Source organism: Balaenoptera ricei, chromosome 10 (genome assembly GCF_028023285.1).
Source record: "Balaenoptera ricei isolate mBalRic1 chromosome 10, mBalRic1.hap2, whole genome shotgun sequence".
NCBI lineage: Eukaryota > Metazoa > Chordata > Mammalia > Artiodactyla > Balaenopteridae > Balaenoptera > Balaenoptera ricei.
Genome location: NC_082648.1, coordinates 67,413,970 through 67,438,022, shown reverse-complemented (window position 1 = coordinate 67,438,022; position 24,053 = coordinate 67,413,970). Strand labels below are relative to the sequence as shown.

General features: G+C 35.2%; 1 protein-coding gene across 9 annotated transcripts in view; it reads left to right on the top strand.

Moving 5' to 3' along the window:
* The window catches only part of PPP1R12A (protein phosphatase 1 regulatory subunit 12A), a 148,685-nt gene that overhangs the window by 36,611 nt on the left and 88,021 nt on the right, over positions 1 to 24,053 (top strand). For all 9 annotated transcript variants that reach the window (XM_059936580.1, XM_059936573.1, XM_059936575.1 and 6 more), the window contains exon 2: positions 22,025 to 22,155. In XM_059936580.1, the coding sequence (XP_059792563.1) occupies positions 22,025 to 22,155 (131 nt within the window). The remainder of the gene's footprint in view (positions 1 to 22,024; positions 22,156 to 24,053) is intronic.

The following is a 24,053-nucleotide window of genomic DNA, read 5'->3' as shown; positions in this document are numbered from 1 at the left end:
CAATGGTGAATGGGATTGTTTCCTTAATTTCTCTTTCTGATCTTTCATTGTTAGTATATAGGAATGCAAGAGATTTCTGTGCATTAATTTTGTATCCTGTAACTTTACCAAATTCATTGATTAGCTCTAGTAGTTTTCTGGTGGCATCTTTAGAATTCTCTATATATAGTATCATGCCATCTGCCAACAGTGACAGGTTTACTTCTTCTTTTCCAGTTTGTATTCCTTTTACTTCCTTTTCTTCTCTGATTGCCATGGCTAGGACTTCCAAAACTATGTTGAATAATAGCAGCGAGAGTGGACATCCTTGTCTTGTTACAGATCTCAGAGGAAATGCTTTCAGTTTTTCACCATTGAGAATGATGTTTGCTGTGGGTTTGTCGTATATGGCCTTTATTATGTTGAGGTAGGTTCCCTCTGTGCCCACTTTCTGGACAGTTTTTATCATAAATGGGTGTTGAATTTTGTCAAAAGCTTTTTCTGCATCTATTGACATGATCATATGGTTTTTCTTCTTCAATTTGTTAATATGGTGTATCACATGGATTGATTTGCGTATGTTGAAGAATCCTTGCATCCCTGGGATAAACCCCACTTGATCATGGGGTATGATCCTTTTAACGTGCTGTTGGATTCTGTTTGCTAGTATTTTGTTGAGGATTTTTGCGTCTATATTCATCAGTGATATTGTTCTGTAATTTTCTCTTTTTGTAGTATCTTTGTCTGGTCTTGGTATCAGGGTGACGGTGGCCTCATAGAATGAGTCTGGGAGTGTTCCTTCCTCTGCAGTTTTTTGGAAGAGTTTGAGAAGGGTGGATGTTAGCTCCTCTAAATGTTTGATAGAATTCACCTGTGAAGCCATCTGGTCCTGGACTTTTGTTTGTTAGAAGATTTTTAATCACAGTTTCAATTTCATTTCTTGTGATTTGTCTGTTCTTGTTTTCTATTGCTTCCTGGTTCTTGGAAGGTTATACCTTTCTAAGAATTTGTCCATTTCTTCCAGGTTGTCCATTTTATTGGCTTAGAGTTGCTTGTAGTAGTCTCTTATGCTTTGTATTTCTGTGGTGTTCGTTGTAACTTCTCATTTTTCATTTCTAATTTTATTGATTTGAGTCCTCTCCCTCTTTTTCTTGATGAGGCTGGCTAAAGGTTTATCAATTTTGTTTATCTTCTCAAAGAACCAGCTTTTAGTTTTATTGATCTTTGCCAGTATTTTCTTTGTTTCTATTTCATTTATTTCTGCTCTGATTTTTATGATTTCTTTCCTTCTACTAACTTTGGGGTTTTATTTGTTCTTTCTTAGGTGTAAGGTTAGATTGTTTATTTGAGATTTTTCTTGTTTCTTGAGGTAGGATTGTATTGCTCTGAACTTCCCTCTTAGAACTGTTTTTGGTGCATCCCATAGATTTTGGATCGTTGTGTTTTCGTTGTCATTTGTTTCTAGGTATTTTTTGATTTCCTCTTTGATTTCTTCAGTGATCTCTTGGTTATTTAGTAATGTATTGTTTAGCCTCCATGTGTTTGTGTTTTTTACATTGTTTTCCCTGTAATTGATTTCTAATCTCATAGCATTGTGGTCGGAAAAGGTGCTTGATATGATTGCAATTTTCTTACACTTACGAAGGCTTGATTTTTGACCCGAGATGTGATCTATCCTGCAGAATGTTCCTTGTGTGCTTGAGAAGAAAGTGTAATCTGCTGTTTTTGGATGCAGTGTCCTATATATAGCAATTAAATCTATCTGGTCTATTGTGTCATTTAAGGCTTCTGTTTCCTTATTAATTTTCTGTCTGGATGATCTGTCCATTGGTGTTAGTGGGGTGTTAAAGTCCCCTACTATTATTGTGTTACTGTTGATTTTTCCTTTCATGGTTGTTAGCATTTGCCTTATGTATTGAGGTGCTCCTATGTTGGGTGCATATATATTTATAATTGTTATATCTTCTTCTTGGATTGATCCGTTGATCATTATGTAGTGTCCCTCCTTATCTCTTGTAACAGTCTTTATTTTTTAAAGTCTACTTTATCTGATACGAGTATTGCTACTCCAGCTTTCTTTTAATTTCCATTTGCATGGAGTATCTTTTTCCATCCCTTCACTTTCAGTCTGTATGTGTCCCTAGGTCTGAAGTGGGTCTCTTGTCGACAGCATATATATGGGTCTTGTTTTTGTATCCATTCAGCCAGTCTGTGTCTTTTGGTTGGGGCATTTAATCCATTTACATTCAAGGTTATTATTGATATGTATGTTCCCATGACCATTTTCTTAATTGTTTTGGGTTTGTTTTTGTGGGTCTTTTTCTTTTTTGTTTCCCACCTAGAGAAGTTTCTTTAGCATTTGTTGTACAGCTGGTTTGGTGGTGCTGAATTCTCTTAGCTTTTGGTTGTCTGTAAAGTTTTTGATTTCTCTGTCTAATCTGAATGAGATCCTTGCCAGGTAGAGTAATCTTGGTTGTAGGTTCATCCCTTTCATCACTTTAAATATATCGTGCCACTCCCTTCTGACCTGTAGAGTTTCTGCTGAGAAATCAGCTGTTAACCTTATGGGAGTTCCCTTGTATGTTATTTATCATTTTTCCCTTGTTGCTTTTAATAATTTTTCTTTGTCTTTAATTTTTGTCAGTTTGATTATTATGTGTCTCGGTGTGTGTCTCCTTGGGTTTATCCTGCCTGGTACTCTCTGCACTTCCTGGACTTGGGTGGCTATTTCCTTTCCCATGTTAAGGAAGCTTTTGACTATAATCTCTTCAGATATTTTCTCGGGTCCTTTCTGTCTCTGCCCTCCTTCTGGGACCCCTATAATGCGAATGTTGGTGCATTTAATGTTGTCCCAGAGGTCTCTTAGGCTGTCTTCATTTCTTTTCATTGTTTTTTCTTTATTCTGTGCCATGGCAGTAAATTCCACCATTCTGTCTTCCAGGTCACTTGTCCTTTCTTCTGCCTCAGTTATTCTGCTACTGATTCTTTCTAGTGTATTTTTCATTTCAGTTATTGTATTGTTCATCTCTGTTTGTTCTTTAATTCTTCTAGTCATTTTTTCTTCTAGATCTTTGTTAAACATTTCTTGTATTTTCTTGATCTTTGCCTGCATTCTTGTTCCGAGGTCCTGGATCATCTTCACTATCATTATTCTGAATTCTTTTTCTGGAAGGTTGCCTATCTTCACTTCATTTAGTTGTTTTTCTGGGGTTTTATGTTGTTCCTTCATCTGGTACATAGTCCTCTGCCTTTTTCCTCTTGTCTGTCTTTCTGTGAATGTGGTTTTCGTTCCACAGGCTGCAGGATTGTAGTTCTTCTTGCTTCTGCTGCCTGTCCTCTGGTGGATGAGGCTATGTAAGAGGCTTGTGCAAGCTTCCTGATGGGAGGGACTGGTGGTGGGTAGAGCTGGGTGTTACTCTGGTGGGCAGAGCTCAGTAAAACTTTAATCCACCTGTGTGCTGATGGGTGGGGCTGAGTTCCCTCCCTGTCGGTTGTAGGCAACCCAGCACTGGTACCTACAGGCTCATTGGTGGGGCTAATGGCGGACTCTTGGAGGGCTCTCGCCAAGGAGTACTTCCCAGAACTTCTGCTGCCAGTGTCCTTGTCCCCATGGTGAGCCACAGCCACCCCCGCCTCTACAGGAGACCCTCCAACACTAGCAGGTAGGTCTGGTTCAGTCTCCTATGGGGTCACTGCTCCTTCCCCTTGGGTCCTGCTGCACACAAAGTCTGATTCTCTGGGAATTCCTCCTCCCGTTGCCAGACCCCCAGGTTGGGAAGCCTGATGTGGGGCTCAGAACCTTCATTCCAGTGAAGGACATCTGTGGTATAATTGTTCTCCAGTTTGTGAATCACCCACCCAGCGGTTATGGGATTTGGTTTTATTGTGATTGCGCCCCTCCTACCGTCTCATTGTGGCTTCTCCTTTGCCTTTGGATGTGGGATATCTTTTTTGGTGAGTTCCAGCGTCGATGATTGTTCAGTAGTTAGTTGTGATACCAGTGCTCTTGCAGAGGGAGTGATTGCACATCCTTCTACTCTGCCATCTTGAACCAATCTCCCTATGTACTCTTATTTTAGGCTCAATTTTTTTTTTTTTTAATGTTTGGCAAATTAAGAGCTACAAATTAAGATGAAGATAGGATGCTATCATGTAGTTTCAGGAGGTGACAGATGGAAGCAAGATAGAAAGCAGAAAACCTATTAAAAGCAAATGATTCCCAAAAAGCATGTTAGGTATCATTTTAGCTGCATACACTATTGTCCAGAAGGACATTGTTATATAACATCAAGAGTATAATAGTTGACACCATAATGAGTTAATGGAGAGAAATGAAATTGCATTTTTTTGTATGTGTGTAAAATGCCAGAGGAATGTGTAACAGACTTTGGGAGGTTTTCCATTAAAAGTTGCTTATTTTTTAAGGAATTTTTTGTGAGTTTATATATACTTTTTATATATTTCAACTTTGTGAATTTGATGGTAATGTTTTGCAGGAACACTTTGGGGATTATCTGTAAGAATATATTTAAGTGAAACTAGAGCAAAAAATAAGAACCCTCTCATGGTAGTTTAGTACCTGTATTTCATGTATTTTAAGGTTTTTAGATTTGACTGTTGCCTAGGCATTTCTATCCATGGGAATCCCAAAGCCTTATATGGTCAAGACTTAGCTTTTAGACTTTCAGTGAAATGCAAGGCACCACTCCAAAAAAAAAAAAAAAAAAACAAAACTAGCTGGCTTTCACTTTGTCTTCAGTGCTCTCTTCTTGGCTGCCTTTATTACCACAGTAGCTAAATTGCAAAGAACCTTATGTGCATTGGGAGTCTGTCTTACACAAAAAAGGAATTGCTTTTGTGGCAGTAGTTTTATGCTAGAATGCTAATGTTATTTTTAACAACACATTACATGATATTGGTTATATAATTTGATTTTTCTAAAAGGAAACTTAAAAATAAAATGGTTTATTTTATCTGACTCTAGATGAGGGGAAGGGATCATATCTGCATATGGTACAATTAAGAAGTGCAAGTTTCACTAAAGGCAGGCGTTAGGGTAAGTGAAAGTGAAATTATTAATTGTTTGGAGTCTTTCCTACCTTGGAACTCCTGCTACCTGATTAGGGGACACAGGTGAAAAAAGTGTTAACATTCAGGAGCAGCAGTGATCACCACCAAAGGGCCGCTAAAACAATAACTTATTTCTATCCTGGTATGATCTTATTCAGCTCTAGTCATCTTTTTGCTTTGAAGAATGTGATTTTTCTGAGTGATCTGTGTCGCTCAATTGTACGTTTAACTGCAAGATAGTTTAATACTTTGTAGATACTAAAATTCTTAGTTATAGATTTTTCATGTAGGAAAAGGGAAGGTATTATTCCCCCTATCATAAGAAGATTGCAAAATGTGTTTTAACTTATCCACTGTAGTAAGTCAGATATGACATGGAAAAATTAATTTCTGATACAGTCATCTACAGGTAACAAAGAATCAGCAACCTATTTCTGAGTCCTACACTGAAGCTAAATCCTACTGTTTCCTCCATTCAACGTTTGATTACTGCCTAATGTAGTCTATGCTCTGAATACATAATGGAGTCCTTGCCTTTAAGAGCTCACAGTAGTGGAAGCAGAAGGAGAGGAAAATGAATGCAGAAATAGTACATATGGGTAGATAATTATCACACAGTGTTTTAAGTGTGTTAGGAGAGGTGTGTTCACAGTGTTACAGAAAATGGAAGAAGAGAATGATTTAATTCTAGCTATATGAACATAGGCTGGAGAAGTTGTCAGAAATAAAGAATTAAGACGGTTAAAAGAAGACTAAATTGAGGAGCTATCTATAAGGTCTAGCTGTGCCTCAGCCATTACTCTTAGGTTCCCTTTGTCTTCTTCACGAGAAGTCCCAAACTGCCTTAGTTAATTCGTATGATCAGAAAGAATTGAATTTTTATTATCAGGTTACTTTTCTTGGCAACTGAATTCAACCCCCTCCTCCTGCCAACCTGCTTTTTTTGTGATGGAGCATGAGAGTGTGCTTTGTAGGGTTTTTAGCACTGTGTTTTGTTTTATCTAAAGATCCTTTGTCACATCTGTCTTAGCAGAATTTTGTAGCTTCTGTCTTTCTGGCAGAGATGCGTATGTGTGTCAAAGTCTTTTAGGTAGCTGGAGAACCATCCCCAAAGGTGAAAATCTCATTTGTAGTGTGTTGAGTTAGCCATGTTAATTATTGATTGTTTAGTGTAGATAAACAACAACAACAGAAAACCTTTCAGAAGTTTCTTGATTCCATGCAGTTATTGGTACACAAAATCTGCATACAAGGTTTTTCCCTTAGAGGTGAAAAATAGTGTAAAATTATGAAATTAGTTCATTCTGTGAGAGAGACTAGGAATTCACAGTGCAGTGGTACACTTGTTTATTATATTACAGATACATTTTATGTATGGGACAATGGTTCCCAGACTGTCTGCCTTAACTTGGACATAAAAATAGATTTTGATGATAAAAATAGATGTCAGTGGGAAAAGAGACTTGTTGACAAACTCTGCAGTAAAGAAATCTGTTTAATCCAGTATTTCCTAAATTTAACTATTTTTAAGAACCCTTTTATTAAAGACCATTTATTAACCTTTTCATTTTAGTAATTTCATGGAAACAGTTTGGGAAATACTACAGTAAATTTTTGTGATGAACTGCATTCAGAAGGGCTGCATGCTGACAGTTGTTTCAGGAGGCAAATTGAAAATTTAGGTGTTTTTATTTCTGCCTTATTACTTTCTCTTTTGACTAGTTATTTACATTTGAAGGAATGTCAAAACTCCATAATCTGTAAATGTAAAATACTGGCATCTTTTTATAACAGTCTTGGGAAAATGATCAAACGAATGAATTATGCAGTAGAAAATTATACATATCCTTTTCCCTCAATGCAAAGGAATGTATAAAAGCTGACTTTTCTTCTTGCTATTCATATGCCCTCCATCCTCAAAAATAAATATTGAAGGAGTAATAATTTTTATTGTTTATTAGGATAGCTCTGGTTAGTTAGAAGGTTATTTTCTTTTATATCAAATACCTTTTTACTCATCAAGCATGAGTACTGGTACATTATCAGGTGACTGTTATTTATTCTGAAGTTATAATTTCAGATTGTTTGGCATATTCAAGAAATGGAGCGTGGTCCATTGTGATTAGAGCTTTGAATTTGTGGAAATAGAGTGATAGGTCTAAATTTAGATAATAGCTTGAAGGACTACCTTACCACATTTAAGAGGAGTGGAAATACAGGTGAAAAGACAGATTAGAGATTAAGTAGAGAAGGGAACAGGATATTTGGATACACACAAATGGAAGCAATGAAAACTGATATAAATGCCTTTTACATTCATCAAAAATCCAGCAATGTAGCTGTTATTTATCACCACATAACAAATTACCCCTAAACTTAAAATGTCAAACATTTATTACCAAATTTTCTATGGTTAAGGAATTTGGATGTAGTTTGTCTAGGTACTTCGATTGACTTCAAGCTATTGGCTGGGACTTCATGTCGTCTGAAGGCTTAACTTGGGGTGGGGGAAGTGGGGGCAGGATCCAGTTCAAAGCTCATTATTGGCAGGTCTTGCTTCCTTGCCACATGGGCCTCTTAATAAGACTGCTTCTTGACACTGCAATTGAGTTTTCCCAAGTTGTGAGCAGTTTGGGAGAGGGCAAGAGAGGGTTCATGACAAGGTGGAAGCTACGATCTTTTAATAGCCTAGTCTTAAAAGTGACGTACCATTACTTCTACCTCATTCCGTTTGTTAGAAGCAAGTCACTCAGTCTGGTCCACACTCAAGGGGAGGAGCTTACACAAGGATGTAAACTTGAGGATGAGGCAGGAATCATTGCTATTTTAGAGGCTACTTACACAAGCATCAAATTAAAATAATTTTTGTGGTATTTTATAGTCCTCAACTTATATTAGTAAATACTTAACAGTTGGTTCCTATTTACTATACCTTGCTCCCTAGGAACTGTTTATTTCTCCTTTTCTTACTGTTCAGCAGAGTACTTGAAAATCATTTATATCTTCACCTTTTTTTTTTTTTTTCTCCTCTGCTCTCCATTTGAATGTTTGGTGCTCCTCTTATTTTGTGACTTGGAAGTATTAACTCCTGCTCCCTTAAGTCTTCCATTAATGGTCCCAGAAATGCAGACTAGCTTGGTAGGCTAAAATGGAAAATAATATTTGGTTAAAATAACCAAATAAGATTTTTTTTTCAATTTTTTCCCTCAGGACCGAGACTCATATATTCTTTTTTTTTTTTTAATTTTATTTAATTAATTTATTTATTTAGTTAGTTATGGCTGTGTTGGATCTCGTTTCTGTGCGAGGGCTTCCTCTAGTTGTGGCAAGTGGGGGCCACTCTTCATCGCAGTGCGCGGGCCTCTCACTATCGCGGCCTCTCTTGTTGCGGAGCACAGGCTCCAGACGCGCAGGCTCAGTAATTGTGGCTCACGGGCCCATTTGCTCCGCTGCATGTGGGATCTTCCCGGGCCAGGGCTCGAACCCATGTCCCCTGCATTGGCAGGCAGATTCTCAGCCACTGCGCCTCCAGGGAAGCCCTGAGACTCATATATTCGTAACTTCATCCTTGATATTTTTTGCTAAAGCATGTCTGAATATAGCAGAACAACTACCAGGTTCTCAACACTTGTTAGACATATCTTTGCTCTTTCGTTTCTGAAAAGGATGTAGAAATATAACTCCAAGGCTTAGATTGCCTTTTCCCTAATTTTTTCCACCCATTCATGTCATGGTATATCAAAAAATTTGCCTTTCCCTTCCCAAACCTCTCCCTTTCCCTTGAATTTGATTTTTTTAATATATAGAAATATATATTTCAATTTTTAATATATAGTTTTAATTCTTGAGGTTTTAGAAAAGGTATACTGAAATAATCCATGTATACTAGAATGAGGAGAATTTTAGATTAGAGAGGTTTTATTGTTTTGTAATTTTATCTATATATATGTTTATTTCTGATTAGACTGAATTTATTGCAGGAAGTGTTTGGCTCTTTTTTTAACTTTAAGAAATGTGCTATATGCTGAAAAAGGAAAGTAATAATAGTTGCTCGGTGGATGTTGATTATCCATAACTAACCATCATTCATTTAGGAAACATTATTTTAGAATCTCTGTGCAAATTCTTTGATATACTTTTATTTAAAAGGACATATTACGTATACTATTTTAATTAAAATGTGTAAAATTGAGTTTTGCTTTAATTTGCCAAAAGAAAAAAACCTGAATACTGAAGTAATGGTTAAATTTTAGATAAATTTTGTTTATAACTACAGAGTATTTCCTTAAATATTCCTTTAAGATTAAGAAAACAGGCTATGAATAATATCAATACATTGCAGTAGGATTTTTTTTGAACCACGTTCCGATTTTAGAAAGATCATACTACTCATTAGGAAAGATTAGGAAATCAGCACTCATTCGTTTTTGCTCTTCTCTCCCCTAATCTTGTTTTGTTAGCTGTATTAATATTTCTACCTTGTTAGAATTTATAATATTTATATTATTTTTGATTCACTTGTTATGAGTTTTGACCATTGTGTCTTGATTTCTGAATTTATTTTAATTGGCTGAATTTTTTGTTAAATAGGGTTTATCTTCTTACCCTTTGATCGTGTGTTTTTTTCATTGTGTTGTTAAGTAGCACCAAAATATGGGGCATTTCCTTTAGTTTGTCAAGTTGCATTTTCTTCCACACTGCTTTCTCTACCTGAATTTTTACATACTTACATACCTATGTATATTTAAAAATTTTATTTTATTTTTTCTTCCCCTTTATTTTGTCTCCCCTTTATTAAATTCTCATAGCTCTCCAGGTTTGACATAGGCTTTTCTGATCACATTTTACGTGTGCTGTTTGTGCCTTGTTTATTTCTCTAGCTTCAGTTACTGGGGATATCAGTGGTTCTCAATCTAGTGTGTTTTTACAGTTTAGATGGGGAGCCTTTTTAAAGTGGAAATTCCTTAACACCATTCTCAGAGATTCTGATTTCTCCTTTCTCCTAAATCTAGGTTAAGTTCTCTAGTTAAGTCCATAGCATTTATCATGCCTCTTGTTATTGTTTGTTTAGTTATCTTTCTTGCTTGCTGGACTGTGTAAGCTTTATAAGTATAGAAATCTGGTTTATATCCTTCCCCAGTGTATTCCTAGCAGCTGGCATGGTATCTTGCTGTAGTGGGCACTTAATAAATATTTATTGAATTAATGAAGAGTCTGTGCTATTTATTGGCCACATATTTTGCTGAGCACTGAAGAAATTCATCAAGAAACAGATAGCTGGGCTTCCCTGGTGGCGCAGTGGTTGAGAATCTGCCTGCCAGTGCAGGGGACACAGGTTCGAGCCCTGGTCTGGGAAGATCCCACATGCCGCAGAGCAACTAGGCCCGGGAGCCACAACTACTGAGCCTGCGCGTCTGGAGCCTGTGCTCCACAACAAGAGAGGCCGCGATAGTGAGAGGCCCGCGCACCGCGAAGAAGAGTGGCCCCCGCTTGCCGCAACTAGAGAAAGCCCTCGCACAGAAACGAAGACCCAACACAGCCATAAATAAATAAATAAATAAATAAATAAGTTCCTTTAAAAAAAAAGAAACAGCTAACAACTATGTGATTTTCTTTTTTGTTTTGGAAAACCATGAGAATTTTATGTCCTTACTATAAGGTTTTTGGAAAATAACTCAATGACTTTGACTTCTATTAATTAACATTTTGGCATATAGAGGCATACCTCGGAGATATTGCAGGTTCGGTTCCAGGCCACCGCAGTAAAGTGAATATCCAAATACAGCAAGTTACATGAATTCTTGGGTTTCCTAGTACCTATAATAGTTATATTTACACTATATTGTAGTCTGTTAAGTGTGAAATAGCATTATGTTTTTAAAAGAGTGTACATACCTTAATTTGAAAATACTTTATTGCCAAAAATGCAATCATCTGAGCCTTCAGTGAGTCATAATCTTTTTGCAATATTAACATCAAAGATAACTGATCACAGACCATCATAACAAATAGAATAATAATGAAAAAGTTTTGGAATATTGGGAGAACTACCAAAATGTGACACAGAGACACAGAGTAAGGAAATGCTGTTGGTAAAAATTGCACTGATAGACTTGCTTGACCTAGAGTTGCCACAGACTTTCAGATTGTAAAAAAAAAAAAAAAAAAATGCAGTATCTGCAATGTAAGAAAATTCAGTATCTGTGAAGCACAGTAAAATGAGGTATACATGTATTCTTCCAGAGTCTTGAAAAGGAATATCAATGAAGAGAATTGAATCATATTATACATACTCCTTTGTAACCTGTTGTTGTTGTTTTTAATTGAATTGCATAAAACAGTATGTAAAAGCTTTTATTACTTCCCCTGAAATTAAATTATTTTCTTATTGGTATATATTCATTGATTAAACACCTCTAGGTCAGTGTGTGATCATGTCTGATAAAGGAATTTAACAAGGAAAACAGCTACCTGTAGCTGGCTTTCTATCTCCAGAGCTCAGACAGTAATGAAACCTGGCAAAGGATTTATTATGTATAAAAAGATTTCTTTAACTCATCTCTACTCACGTACCCACTTTTCTTTTATTAATGCTATTTTGCTTTTATTTTTTAGGAGGTGAACTTTTTTTCTTTATTGGAGTAAAATTGCTTTACAATGTTGTGTTAGTTTCTGCTGTACAATGAAGTGAATCAGCTATATGTATAACTATATCCCCTCCCTCTTGGACCTCCCTCCCCCCCCTCCAATCCCACCCATCTAGGTCGTCACAGAGCCCCGAGCTGAGCTCCCTGTGCTATACAGCAGGTTCCCACTTGCTGTCTATTTTACACATGGTAGTGTATTTATGTCAAACCTAATCTCCCAATTCGTCCTACCCTCCCCTTCCCACCCTGTGTCCACATGTCTGTTCTCTAAGTCTACGTCTCTATTCCTGCCCTACAAATAGGTTCATCTGTACCATTTTTCTAGATTCCACATATATGCATTAATATATGGTATTTGTTTCTCTCTTTCTGGCTTACTTCACTCTGTATGACTGTCTCTAGGTCCATCCACATCTCTATAAGTGACCCAATTTCGTTTATTTTTATGGCTGAGTAATATTCCATTGTATATATGTACCACATCTTCTTTATCCATTCATCTATCGTTGGGCATTTAGGTTGTTTCCATGTCCTGGCTATTGTAAATAGTGCTGCAGTGAACATTGGGATACATGTGTCCTTTTGAATTACGGTTTTCTTGGGGTATATGCCCAGTAGTGGGATTGCTGGGTCCTATGGTAGTTCTATTTTTAGTTTTTTAAGGAACCTCCATACTGTTCTCCCTAGTGGCTGTATCAATTTACATTCCCACCAACAGTGCAAAAGCATTCCCTTTTCTCCACACCCTCTCCAGCATTTATTGTTTCTGGATTTTTTGATGATGGCCATTCTGACCGGTGTGAGGTGATACCTCATCGTAGCTTTGATTTGCCTTTCTCTAATAATTAGTGATTTTGGGGCTTCCCTGGTGGTGCAGTGGTTAAGAATCCGCCTGCCAGTGAAGGGGACACGGGTTCGAGCTCTGGTCTGGGAAGATCCCAACTAAGCCCGTGCACCACAATTACTGAGCCTGTGCTCTAGAGCCCACAAGCCACAACTACTGAGCCCACGTGCCACAACTACTGGAGCCCGTGCTCTGCAACAAGAGAAGCCACCGCAATGAGAAGCCCGCACACCGCACTCACCGCAACTAGAGAAAGCCTGTGCACAGCAACAAAGACCCAGTGCAACCAAAAATAAATAATAAATTAATTAATTAATTAAAAAAATAATTAGTGATGTTGAGCACCTTTTCATGTGCCTCTTGGCCATCTGTATGTCTTCTTTGGTGAAATGTCTATTTAGGTGTTCTCCCCATTTTTGGATTGAGTTGTTTGCTTTTTTGATATTGAGCTCTATGAGCTGTTTGTATATTTTGGAGATTAATCCTTTGTCCCTTGCTGCATTTGCAAATATTTTTTCCCATTCTGAGGGTTGTCTTTTTGTCTTGTTTATGGTTTCCTTTGCTGTGCAAAAGCTTTTAAGTTTAAATAGGTCCCATTTGTTTAATTTTGTTTTTATTTTCATCACTCTAGGAGGTGGGTCAAAAAAGAGCTTGCTATGATTTATGTCAAAGAGTGTTTTTCCTGTGTTTTCCTCTAAGAGTTTTACAGTGTCTGGTCTTACATTTAGGTCTTTAATCCATTTTGAGTTTATTTTTGTGTATGGTGTTAGGTAGTGTTCTAATTTCATTCTTTTACATGTCACTGTCCAGTTTTCCCAGCACTAATGCTATGTTGCTTTTAAATTGCTTAGTATTTTTATCTGCTTGTTTTATTTTCCAAAGTAGATTATAAGCATCCTGAGAACAGTACTACATGATCATTTGTTTTAGTCCATTAAGAAAAATTTGCTGAGTAGCACTGTTAGGTATTGTGGGATATATAAGACAATTTCTATGCTTAAGGGATTATAATCCAGTAGTGAGAAAAGACTGGAACACGTGCAACAGTAATAAAGGCAGCATGTCTTATACAGTACTTAGTACAGTTTTATGTACACATACACTAGGTCATAAACACCTGCTCATTAAGGAGAGGTTTGCATTTTATTTTGCTTCATTTTACGTGTATTTATTATGGACTTGCTATATGACAGGCAGCGTGCATGAAGGAAACAAAAAGAATATACTGTCTACTGCTGGTCCTTGTATCCACCAAAGTGGCTGGCTCATTGCTTTATATATAGTAGGCAGTCCATAAAAATTATTTGTCAAAGAATGATCCCGAAGTTTAACATTTTTATATCCATAAGGATTCTAAACTCTAGAAGTAATATTCTTCCCTTACTGAGTCCTCAAATAAAAGTCTTTGGCCTCTAAAGATCTAGGTTTGACTTACTACTTTATAGATCTTTATCAATAAAGGAAATAACAGCTGTGTAATAAGAGTAGATAAAGTGTGTGTTTTAATCTTGGAATAATTATGGTTTCCAGTTTTTGGCATTCTCATTCAAATACTTAGTACTTGTTAGATGAAGTATGAATGTTTACGCAATGTGTCGATTATAGTTGGCCCTCCTCTACATCCAAGGGTTCAACCAACCAAGAGTTGAAAATAGTCCACAAAAAAATTCCAGAAAGTTCCAAAAAGCAAAAGTTGAAATTGCCGCAAGCTTTCAACTCTTTACATAGCATTTACATTGTATTTACAACCATTTACATTGTATTAGGTATTTTAAGTAATCTAGAGATGATTTAAAGTATACAGGAGGATATGCATAGGTTATAATCAAATACTACCCCATTTTATAGAAGGGACTTGAGCATCCGCAGATTTTGGTATCTGCAGGGAGTACTGGAACCAGTCTCCCACGGATACCAATGACTATACTTTTCCCCTAGAAATTTTTTCTCAAAAGAGTTTTTTCACATTTTTGTTATAGTCTTTTTGCCTTGTCCAGTTCATTCAATCCACAAAGATAAATTGGATCTTCTCCTTGTCAGGCATTGTGTCTCCTGTGGATACTATATGTATTATGTAAGTCTGAATTTTTCTTAATCCCAAGGAAGAATTTCCCATGGTTTAGCCATTGTGTATAGTCTGTGTTTTGAATTTTATTCTTCCAATCATTTTATCATTTGAACATATGATTTATTGTAAGGCCAGGTCTTTATTTTTATGTCTAGAGATCCTACCTGCTTATAAGAAATAAGATAAGAAAGGCAAAAAAAAAATCATTGAACTAAAATGCAATGCTGAACTTACTTGTTTTCATTATTAAATATAATAGATGATCTCCTAAGATTGTACATGCTCATTTATTTGCCAGTCTCAATGCAAGACCAAGGTATTTATCGATATTTTTTATTGTTTAGTATGGGAATGCTGCTCAGAGTTCTTCATTATTTTTCTTGTGTAAACTACACCTGTGATTCCTCCTTTGATATGTCCAAGTTTTCTTTAAAATAGAACAAAAACTTGTTTGGACATCTCCAGTTTACTTCCTCTTTATGCATACTCACTGACATCTGTGTAACCCTGAATGCTTAGGGCATGGACTATTTTCTGGTATATCTACAAATTTCTGTTCCCATCAGTTGAGTAGAACTGAGTTTTCCTTACGAAGAGTCATAAAGAGTTGTTTCAAGGAAGTGGAAATTGTTTTAGAGAACTTCTGTATTCAGATTAATTTGTCTTTTACCTTTCAATAATTAACTGTGTTAGTAATGATTAGGTGCAAATTGTAAGCATTTCATCTAATTGACTATAATTATATTTTCACCTAAGTTGGCATAATTACATTTATACAACTAAATCTTTTCCTTTGTTTTACTCTCTTGTGGTTGTATGTAATTTGTATGAATGAGCTTATTTAAAACTTCTATATGTAAAAGTTTGTTGGAAGGAGGTTTGAAATCCCTAAAATTTTCTTAATGCATCTTTTAAAATTTAATCATCCTCTTAGAAATCATTAGTAGATAGGACTTTTACCACAAGTGGTACTACAAAGAATATTTGACAAGTCTCCACCATTTAACTTTGTTTTGTAATTTTAAAGGGATGAAATAGTAAGTTTTGGATGAGAATTGAAAAAGAAAAAATATTTTAATGGGGATGATTGAGCATTTGGATTATGTATTGATATAAACATAATAGTACCTCTATTTGACAGGTACTACTCTAAGTGATTTATATATTAATTCATATAACCTCTCATAGTAAACTTTTGAAGTAGGTACTATTGTTGTCCTCATTTTCCAGAGGAAATTGTGGCACACAGGATGTTATATAATTGACCCAACGACAACCAGCCTACTGGCAGAACTGGATTAATCCCAGACAATCTGGCTCTAGAGTCTGTTCATGAAAAGGAATATAACAGTGTTAGAATTTATTTCAAATGCTGTTTATTTTGTAATTGTGATTGTACTCAATTGAATTGAATGGTTGCTAAACACATTTGTTTTTATCTCTTCTAGGAATGAAATTTAATGATTTTTCAACTCCACGTGCCTCACCCAGAATCTGTCTTTAAGGCATGGACTCTGTCTTCTTAGAGCCAACTTTGTGTAGCCCCTTTATAATTCAATTCTTTGTTATTAGGCTTTTCAACTTTTTCCTAAAAATGAGTGGGGAACAAAGGTTGTCCTTGCGCTAACTTGCTGAGAAAAATAACTAGGCCCCCTTTTCAATAAAAACAGATGTTTTATGTACTTGAACTAGTTTATTGAGATAGTTTATAGCTCAAGTTGACAAAGCTGCCTGTACCTGGGATTAAATGACAAAAGTGTCTTCACACAATCATCTATTATTGGTAATGGTTCGGAATATGTATTTAAGAAAAACTTAAGATAAATCATGTCAGATAAGATTTTAGAAGTATATTTGAGTCACTCTGTTTCTGTCCATATATGGCTTAATAAACTGACCATATTTAGTCAGATATTTAAAGTCAGCAAGTCATATATCTCTTAATGTACTGCATGTGTTAGCTTTTGATTCTCCTAGCAACAATATTTTTATGGGCATGTCTGCCAGTTTATTGTGTATGCTTTGTAAATGTTCAGGAGAACACTGAACAATTTACAACACAAACTTGAGATTCCTTTATAATATATGTTTTACAACGATGTTTTTAGCATTTAATTTATATTTAAACATTTCAAAAACTTATTACATTTAAACAAAATAAAGGCACAAGCACATTTAACATTAACTGCTTTAGGTATTTTTGTTGATGTTTCTTAAGTTATACTGACTTAAAAACAACCATTTAAAATCAAAATCAGCAACATTTCATTTACTGGGGAATAGCTATTCGTATATGTTAATTTTTTCAAAGAGCCAGGGCAGTCACCTTCTTAAAATGGAGAAACTTTAAAAATTAACCATTTGTCCTGAGAATCTTTTATCTTCACTGTCAAAGAATTACTCATAAGATGGCAAATAAGACTCTGTTCTGGATCCTGCCTACCTTTATCCTCCCCATATGTGACTTTGCATCTTCATACACCAGGAAGTGTTTGTTACTTGTTCATATGTTAAGTTCAGGTGTAGAGCCTCCTCCAGGAAGTATTCCCTGACTACAACCATTCTTCTTTAGTTCTTCTCTTCTTGGCTTCCATGGTAAGAAGTGTACAGCCATATAACTGTATTTATCATATTCATTTTGATATTTTTATTTACTTGTGTATTTGTCTTCCATACTAGATGATGAGCTTCTTGAGAACTCTCTTTAACTGACTGAATAAAATACCACAAATGTCTTTGTCCTCCAAGTAGAATATACTGATTATAATTTAATTTAACCTTTCTCGTACTATTTTCATAGAAATCACTTCTCTACATTCTTTCCCTGAGTGATTTTAGGTCCCATTATTTTAATTATTACCTTAATGCAGGTAATTCCCAAATAGATATTTTTATCCCACATTCATTTTTAAGCTCTAGATCTGCATATTCAGGTGGCTACTGGATATGCATCGTTAGATAAGTATACAGACACCTATAATCAATTCAGCATATCCAAAACTAAAGTTATCTTTCTTCCTCCAACCTGCTTTTCGAACCTGTGGTATTTGTTTTCATGAATGACCTCTCCCTGTCCCTCGCCCTTCAAATCCAGTCTTTAATTAAGCCTTGTACATTTTCTCCCAGATTTCTCTTAACATCCATTCTGAGTAACTGGTGTTGCTCAGTTCAGGCTCTTCTATCTTCATACTACTTCCAGTAATCTTTCTGAAATACTGATCTGATCATGTCAACCCTCTGCTTATAAACTCTGAATAGGTTTTTCAAACATCATCTACCTGAAATTCTACAGTGTTTTCTCCTACTTACTCCTACTGCTGAATTGAGCCACTATTACTGATGGGAGTGTAGCAGGTTTTCTTGATCAGTAGGAGTAGAAAGTAGGTTGAAAACCACCTCTAATGTCAAATCCTGTCATCTTTGCATTACGTTCAGATTTTTTACCCGCAATATATTCAGACCTCTTACTACCTAGCCTTATTCTGTTTTATAACTTGCAGATACTATCTACCACTGGATGATTTTCTGTTCATTTATTGCATACATTTTTTAAGTCATAGTGCATCTGCTCAGTGAAGTTCCTTCTAGTTGAATTGCAAGTTGAACAACTCCTATGTAATCTTCAAAACCTTGCTCAAATGTATTCTCCTTTATGGACTGTCTTAATCACAAGATCTCTTTATGTTCCCAATGATATTTTAGTACTTTCTACCCACTGCTATTATACCCTTATGTAATCATTGTTGTTTATGGACTAACTTCCTATACTAATGTGATCTTTTCCCTTCCTTGTATTTCTAGGGCCTTAGCATGTATAATTTTTAGCATATATAATATGAGGAATAGCCAGAGAAATTAGGGATACTTGGCCTATAAAAGAATATGTGAGAATTTGGGCAGTGGGGAGAACTCATAATATTTAAAGATTATCAGTTAAAAGAGAGATTCCATTTGATACATGGAGCCTCGGGAGGCAGGGGATGGAAATTAAAGGAAGACATGTTTTAGCATGTGCAATTTAGAGAAAGATAAAGTGTTTTATACTGGAGATAATATACAGTAGGTTTTTAATACATGGTAGCCTATTTTTTTATTTTTCTTTTTTTTTAAATGAGGTATAATTTGCATACAATGAAGTACACAGCATATAATTCAGTGAATTTTTACATATATATATGCCTATGTAAAAAATCAGAAAGCTAGGGAACATTTCCAGTCTCCAAAAAGCTCCCTCATGCCCCTCCTATTATTTCCCCACAAATTTACCAGAATTCTGAGCTTTATAACCAGGGATTAGTTTTGCCTGGAAACTTACAATTTGTATCCTTTGTGTCTGCTTTTTTTCGCTCACGTATTATGTCTGCAGGGATTATCCATGTTGTTGAAGGTAGCAATAGTTTGTTCTTTTTGTTTGTTGTTCTTTTTTCATTGATGTATAGGATTCTATTACATGAGTAGACTCTCCCCATATACACATACATCCCACCCCATTTATTTATCAGTTCTATATAACTTTAGTAGATACTGTCAAATGGTTTTCTGAAGGGGTTATATGAATTTTACACTTTTATCAGCAATTGGTTGTTTCTCCATATCCATACAGTAGATTTAATATTTTTCATTTAAGAATCAAGGCTTAGATTTTCTTTTTATGTAAACACTACCTATTCATTGTACACATTTTGAAAATAAAGAAAAATTTAAAGAATAAAAATTATTCATAGTCTCACAACCAATGATAATGACTATTATATATTCTTCTAGTCTTTTGTATAGTTTTTAAAGTAAAATTAGAATCATATTAGGCAAACTGTTTTGTATCCTTTTTAAAAAACTTAATATATTGTGAGCATTTCCCATGTATCTTTATTATAATTTCTTGTTTTGACGTTTTTCTCCATTTTTTAAAAACAATAATCATATTTGTATTAAAAAACATTTATCAGGTAGTTTTATATTTTTATATCAATGATAAAATCAAAATACTGTTTTGGAGCCTGTAGGAATTAAAAGAGGTTGAGAGAGAGGAGAATACAATTTAATATCTTTTCTCAAGGAAAATTAATGCTTAAACTTATAAATTAGATCTAATATTATTTCAAGCCACTGTGAGTCATTAGCTATCTCAAATAACATTTTATAAACTACTTCATAATACAATAGAATTTTGATGTTTCTTGTTATTAGATAGCTGTGGTTCTCAAATCTCTCCTACCCTTTAACCACTGCTCCTTGAAAAACACAGTTCTTTTCCCACGCAGTATATACTTAAACTTTATATGAATGTTGTTTATATATACTCATTTACCATTTGCTATGTGTAAAGAACTGTTTGGGCACTTTGGGATCTTGCCTTCAGATTGCCTGTAACTTGTTCCAAAGGGAAGAATCATGGATATATAAGAATGTTAAATATGTTAGGGAATTTTAGAGATATGTAACCCACCAGCTTCTTTCCTCCACTTGAAAGACAGAGCCCAAAAAGATTAAATTACTTGTTCACAGCTATAAAATCTGTGGCAGAGCCAGAACTAGAGCCTACAGCCAAACACTTTTCCACTTTAGATGTAAAGTACTTTGTCCTTAGTGCTTTTCTTGACACCAACTTTGTCATTTTTTCCCCCCCTAGGAAAAAGCTACTAAAACTGTTTTCTTTTGCTTCTGTGATAGGTAAAGGAAAATTGGTTTTATTTATACAGCAAGCACTTATTAAGTGCCTAGAATATATGATATCCTGTTTCAGAGACTGCAAAATAGGTGAGAAATAGTTGGTGAAATAGGAACATCTGTGGATATGGTGTTAAGTGTGGAAAGAGCTTATTTTTTGGAATCTGAACATCTGTGATAGAATCTCAGCTCTATCATTTCCCATCTCTGTGGCTTATTCAGGCTACTTGATCTCTTTGAATCTTAGCTTTCTTGTTCATTTATTCATTTATTGAGCCCCTACCACATGCAAAGAATGGTAAAAGGTGCTGGGGATACAGCAAAATTCCCATTTTCGTGAGGGATTTTGTGAGGATAATATATACAAATCAGTAAAATAGATAAAGCACCAATCATACTACTTGGCACAAAGTAAGCATTGAAAAAAGTTCCCTTCTTATTTACTATAGGCTGCGGTTCTCAAAAGTTTTTCATCTCAGGACCCCTTTATACTCTTAAAAATTATGAAGGACTTCAAAGAGCTTTGTTTCTGTGGGTTGTATATATTAATATTTACAATACTAGAGGTTAAAACAGAGGACTCTATATATTTATTAATTCATTTTTAAATGAATTAAAGCAGTACTTTACCCATGTTATAGAAATGGCATTTTTTAATTAAAATAACTAATTCATTTACTCCTGAAAGCTTGAATTTTATCATTGGCAACAAATACTGTTAGTTTTTTTGACAGACTTTGTTCATTTTCAAGAAAATTTCTGCCAACATTCAAGTTAGACTAACTATAGTTTGCCATTTAAGTAAAAATGTATTCCATAATGGCCTATATGGGAAAAGAATTTTTAAAAAAGAGTGGATATATGTATATGTATAACAGATTCACTTTACTGTACACCTGAAACTAACACAGCATTGTAAATCAGCTATACCCCAATAAAATTTTTTTTTAAAAATTATATTCCATGGAAAAAGTGGCTAGATCAGCTTGCAAATTAATTGCACAAGTGTTTTTCCTCAGGGCAGTCATTATACTTGGAAGAAATGCTTTATGCATGCTTCCTATCTTGTTCCACAGAGTATTTAAAAGATGTATATTCAAGAGTCAAAATTTAATACAATTTATAGTTTTTACTGCATTGTCAAGGACATTCATAAGTAAAAATAGCTTGGGAAAGAAAAACAACCTGTGAGTGCAGAGTGGTGAATACAAGGACAGTAAAGTGCTGTGTTTTTTGTGTGTTTTTTTGCCACTGCCTTGATTTATTCTTAGACAGAAACATATTTACCACTAGTGCTTTTGCACCCTCAAGTGCACATGTCAACACAGTGAAAAGGGGAAGTACCATCTTAGTATTATTTTGAAAATAGTTTTGACTTTGTCACCTCCCTGAAGGGATCCCACTCCCTGAACAGACCACAGTTTGGGAACCACTGCTATAGAGGATATTATTGGTACTTAATTATAATGTTTTGATTGTTTCCATGTTGACATGTACTTGTTTTCCTCATGGGGTTGGCATAAAAAGTCTAGTCACATACAGTATTGTTATATGGGTATCTAAGCAAGGACTACTAAAATTTAGGTAGTACCATTGGCCTACTTCATAGCAGTACAATCGAGATGGCAAGAGACTACCTTATAGAAAGTATGTTATAAAAGCTTCAAAACAGGAATTTTATTCTATTAATGTGTTGTTGGCAGTACTGATTCAAAGTTTTTCTAATCCTGCTTTCTGTTTTGTTTTTAGGCTTGCATTGATGACAATGTTGATATGGTGAAGTTTCTGGTAGAAAATGGAGCAAATATTAATCAACCTGATAATGAAGGCTGGATACCACTACATGCAGCTGCTTCTTGTGGATATCTTGATATTGCAGAGTAAGCTAGTTCTGTGTTTGTTTTTATCCAAATACTATTTAGAGACTTGAGATTTTATAGAAATTGTTGTTATAGATAAATGAGTGAACTCTTATATTACCTTAATTCATAAAAATTATTCTTCCCAGGAAAGAGAATAAGTAGATCATGGGAATCCAAATATTGTCTCTTGGTGTGAGATCATCTTCTTGTCTCCCTACTGTCTTTGACTTTTGGTACTTTGAATTGATATGAGTAATTGTACACATTCTCCAGCCCCATCTCCTTTTCTTTTGAGTACATGTATTGTCAAATGATTCAAGGTTAATATTTAGCAATCTAGTATATCCCTATGTAATCATGAATTGTTAGGGGAAATTAACAATAATTCTGAATTAGGTTACTTTGCTAAAGAAGGAATATGGTACATAGTTCTCCAATTATTCAGTATATTTATGCTTAGTTTTTATTAAGATTGTTTTCTAAAAACATGAAAATTTAGTGAAAAATAGTCGTATTCTTAACTACCTTTAATAGGGGAGTACTTTCTGAGAAAATTTGATTCTTCAAAAATTTAACAAGGAAGTATACATATCCTGACAAAATAATCTTTTCATCAGATTATCTTATTTTTTCTTGTTGCTGTGTATCCAGCACCATAAACATTTTTATTGTCTATCTGCTCACATCAAAGCTTATCAACTAATAAATATTGAATATGGTAGTCCTACTCTGTGAATCTCTCTTAGTAAGTCTTCATAGTTTTATTTCTTTGTACATTTCATGCACACATACACTGCCCCCCACCCCAAGCCCCCATGTGTATTGGAGATACAGTATACCAGTTTAAAGGAGAGGCAGTGTTAGGTGAAATGAAAAGTGCTCTGGGAATCAGAAAATCTGAGCTATTTGACTCTAACACTGACTGCGTTACACCTTTTGATAATTTGTTTCCTCTTTCTGGGCTTTGATTTCTTTATATGTAAAATGAAGGATTCTTTTTGCCATTGTAAGTCAACAGTGGTTATTCATAATTTTAATTGTGGTTCTATTTATTCCTTTCTGTTCTTTTCATGCTCAACAAAGGGCTTGGATTTCATCTTCATAGAAAAAAATAGCTAAGGTGCATTTATCTTCAGCTGTCCTTAAATATTTGGTACTTAGGCTCTTAAGTCAACTAATGTGGATTATGAAGGCTTCCTCAACCACTCTCAAGGGGTATGACCTTGGGCAAGTTGCTTAACTTTTATAATCGTCAGCTTTCTCCTCTGTAGAATGGGAATAATATTTTCTAGGTTTGTTGTGAGGGTTAACTGAGATAACCCACCAAGTATAGTTCCTGGCACATAGGAAATATTCAGTTATGTATTAACTTTTGACCATTATCTTTTTTATCTTTTTGGGAAAATGAAAACCCAGCTTCTTTCTTCAGATGTGTAATCCTGTGTTTCCTTTTTAATTCATGCTTCTGAGTTTGAAAAGACAGTAATAATTGTTCTGAATAATTTCCTCTTGTAGACTTGATTAACAACCCATTGTGTCAGTTGGGATGATTTTAGATACAAGTAACAGTATCAAACTCAAACTGACCTAAAGAGAAAGGGTACTTGTTGTACAGGATAATACATAGTTTAGAGGAAGGGCATTCAGGTTTATTTATTAAGCTGCTCAGTGATGTCATCAGGGCTTGGAGTCTTTCAGGTGTTTTCTTCTTCTGCCTTTCCCAAATATGGACTTTATTCTTAGCCTTGTCCCGTCCTGGTCACAAGATGATTGCCACAACTCCTGAATTGTGTTTTTACATATGCACATCCAAGAGCAAAATAAAAAGTGGATGGGGAGTGGAAAGTATCTTCTCCATATTCTGTGACTATCAAGGAGGGAAACCTTCCCTAGAGAGCCCTCTGACTGCAACAGAT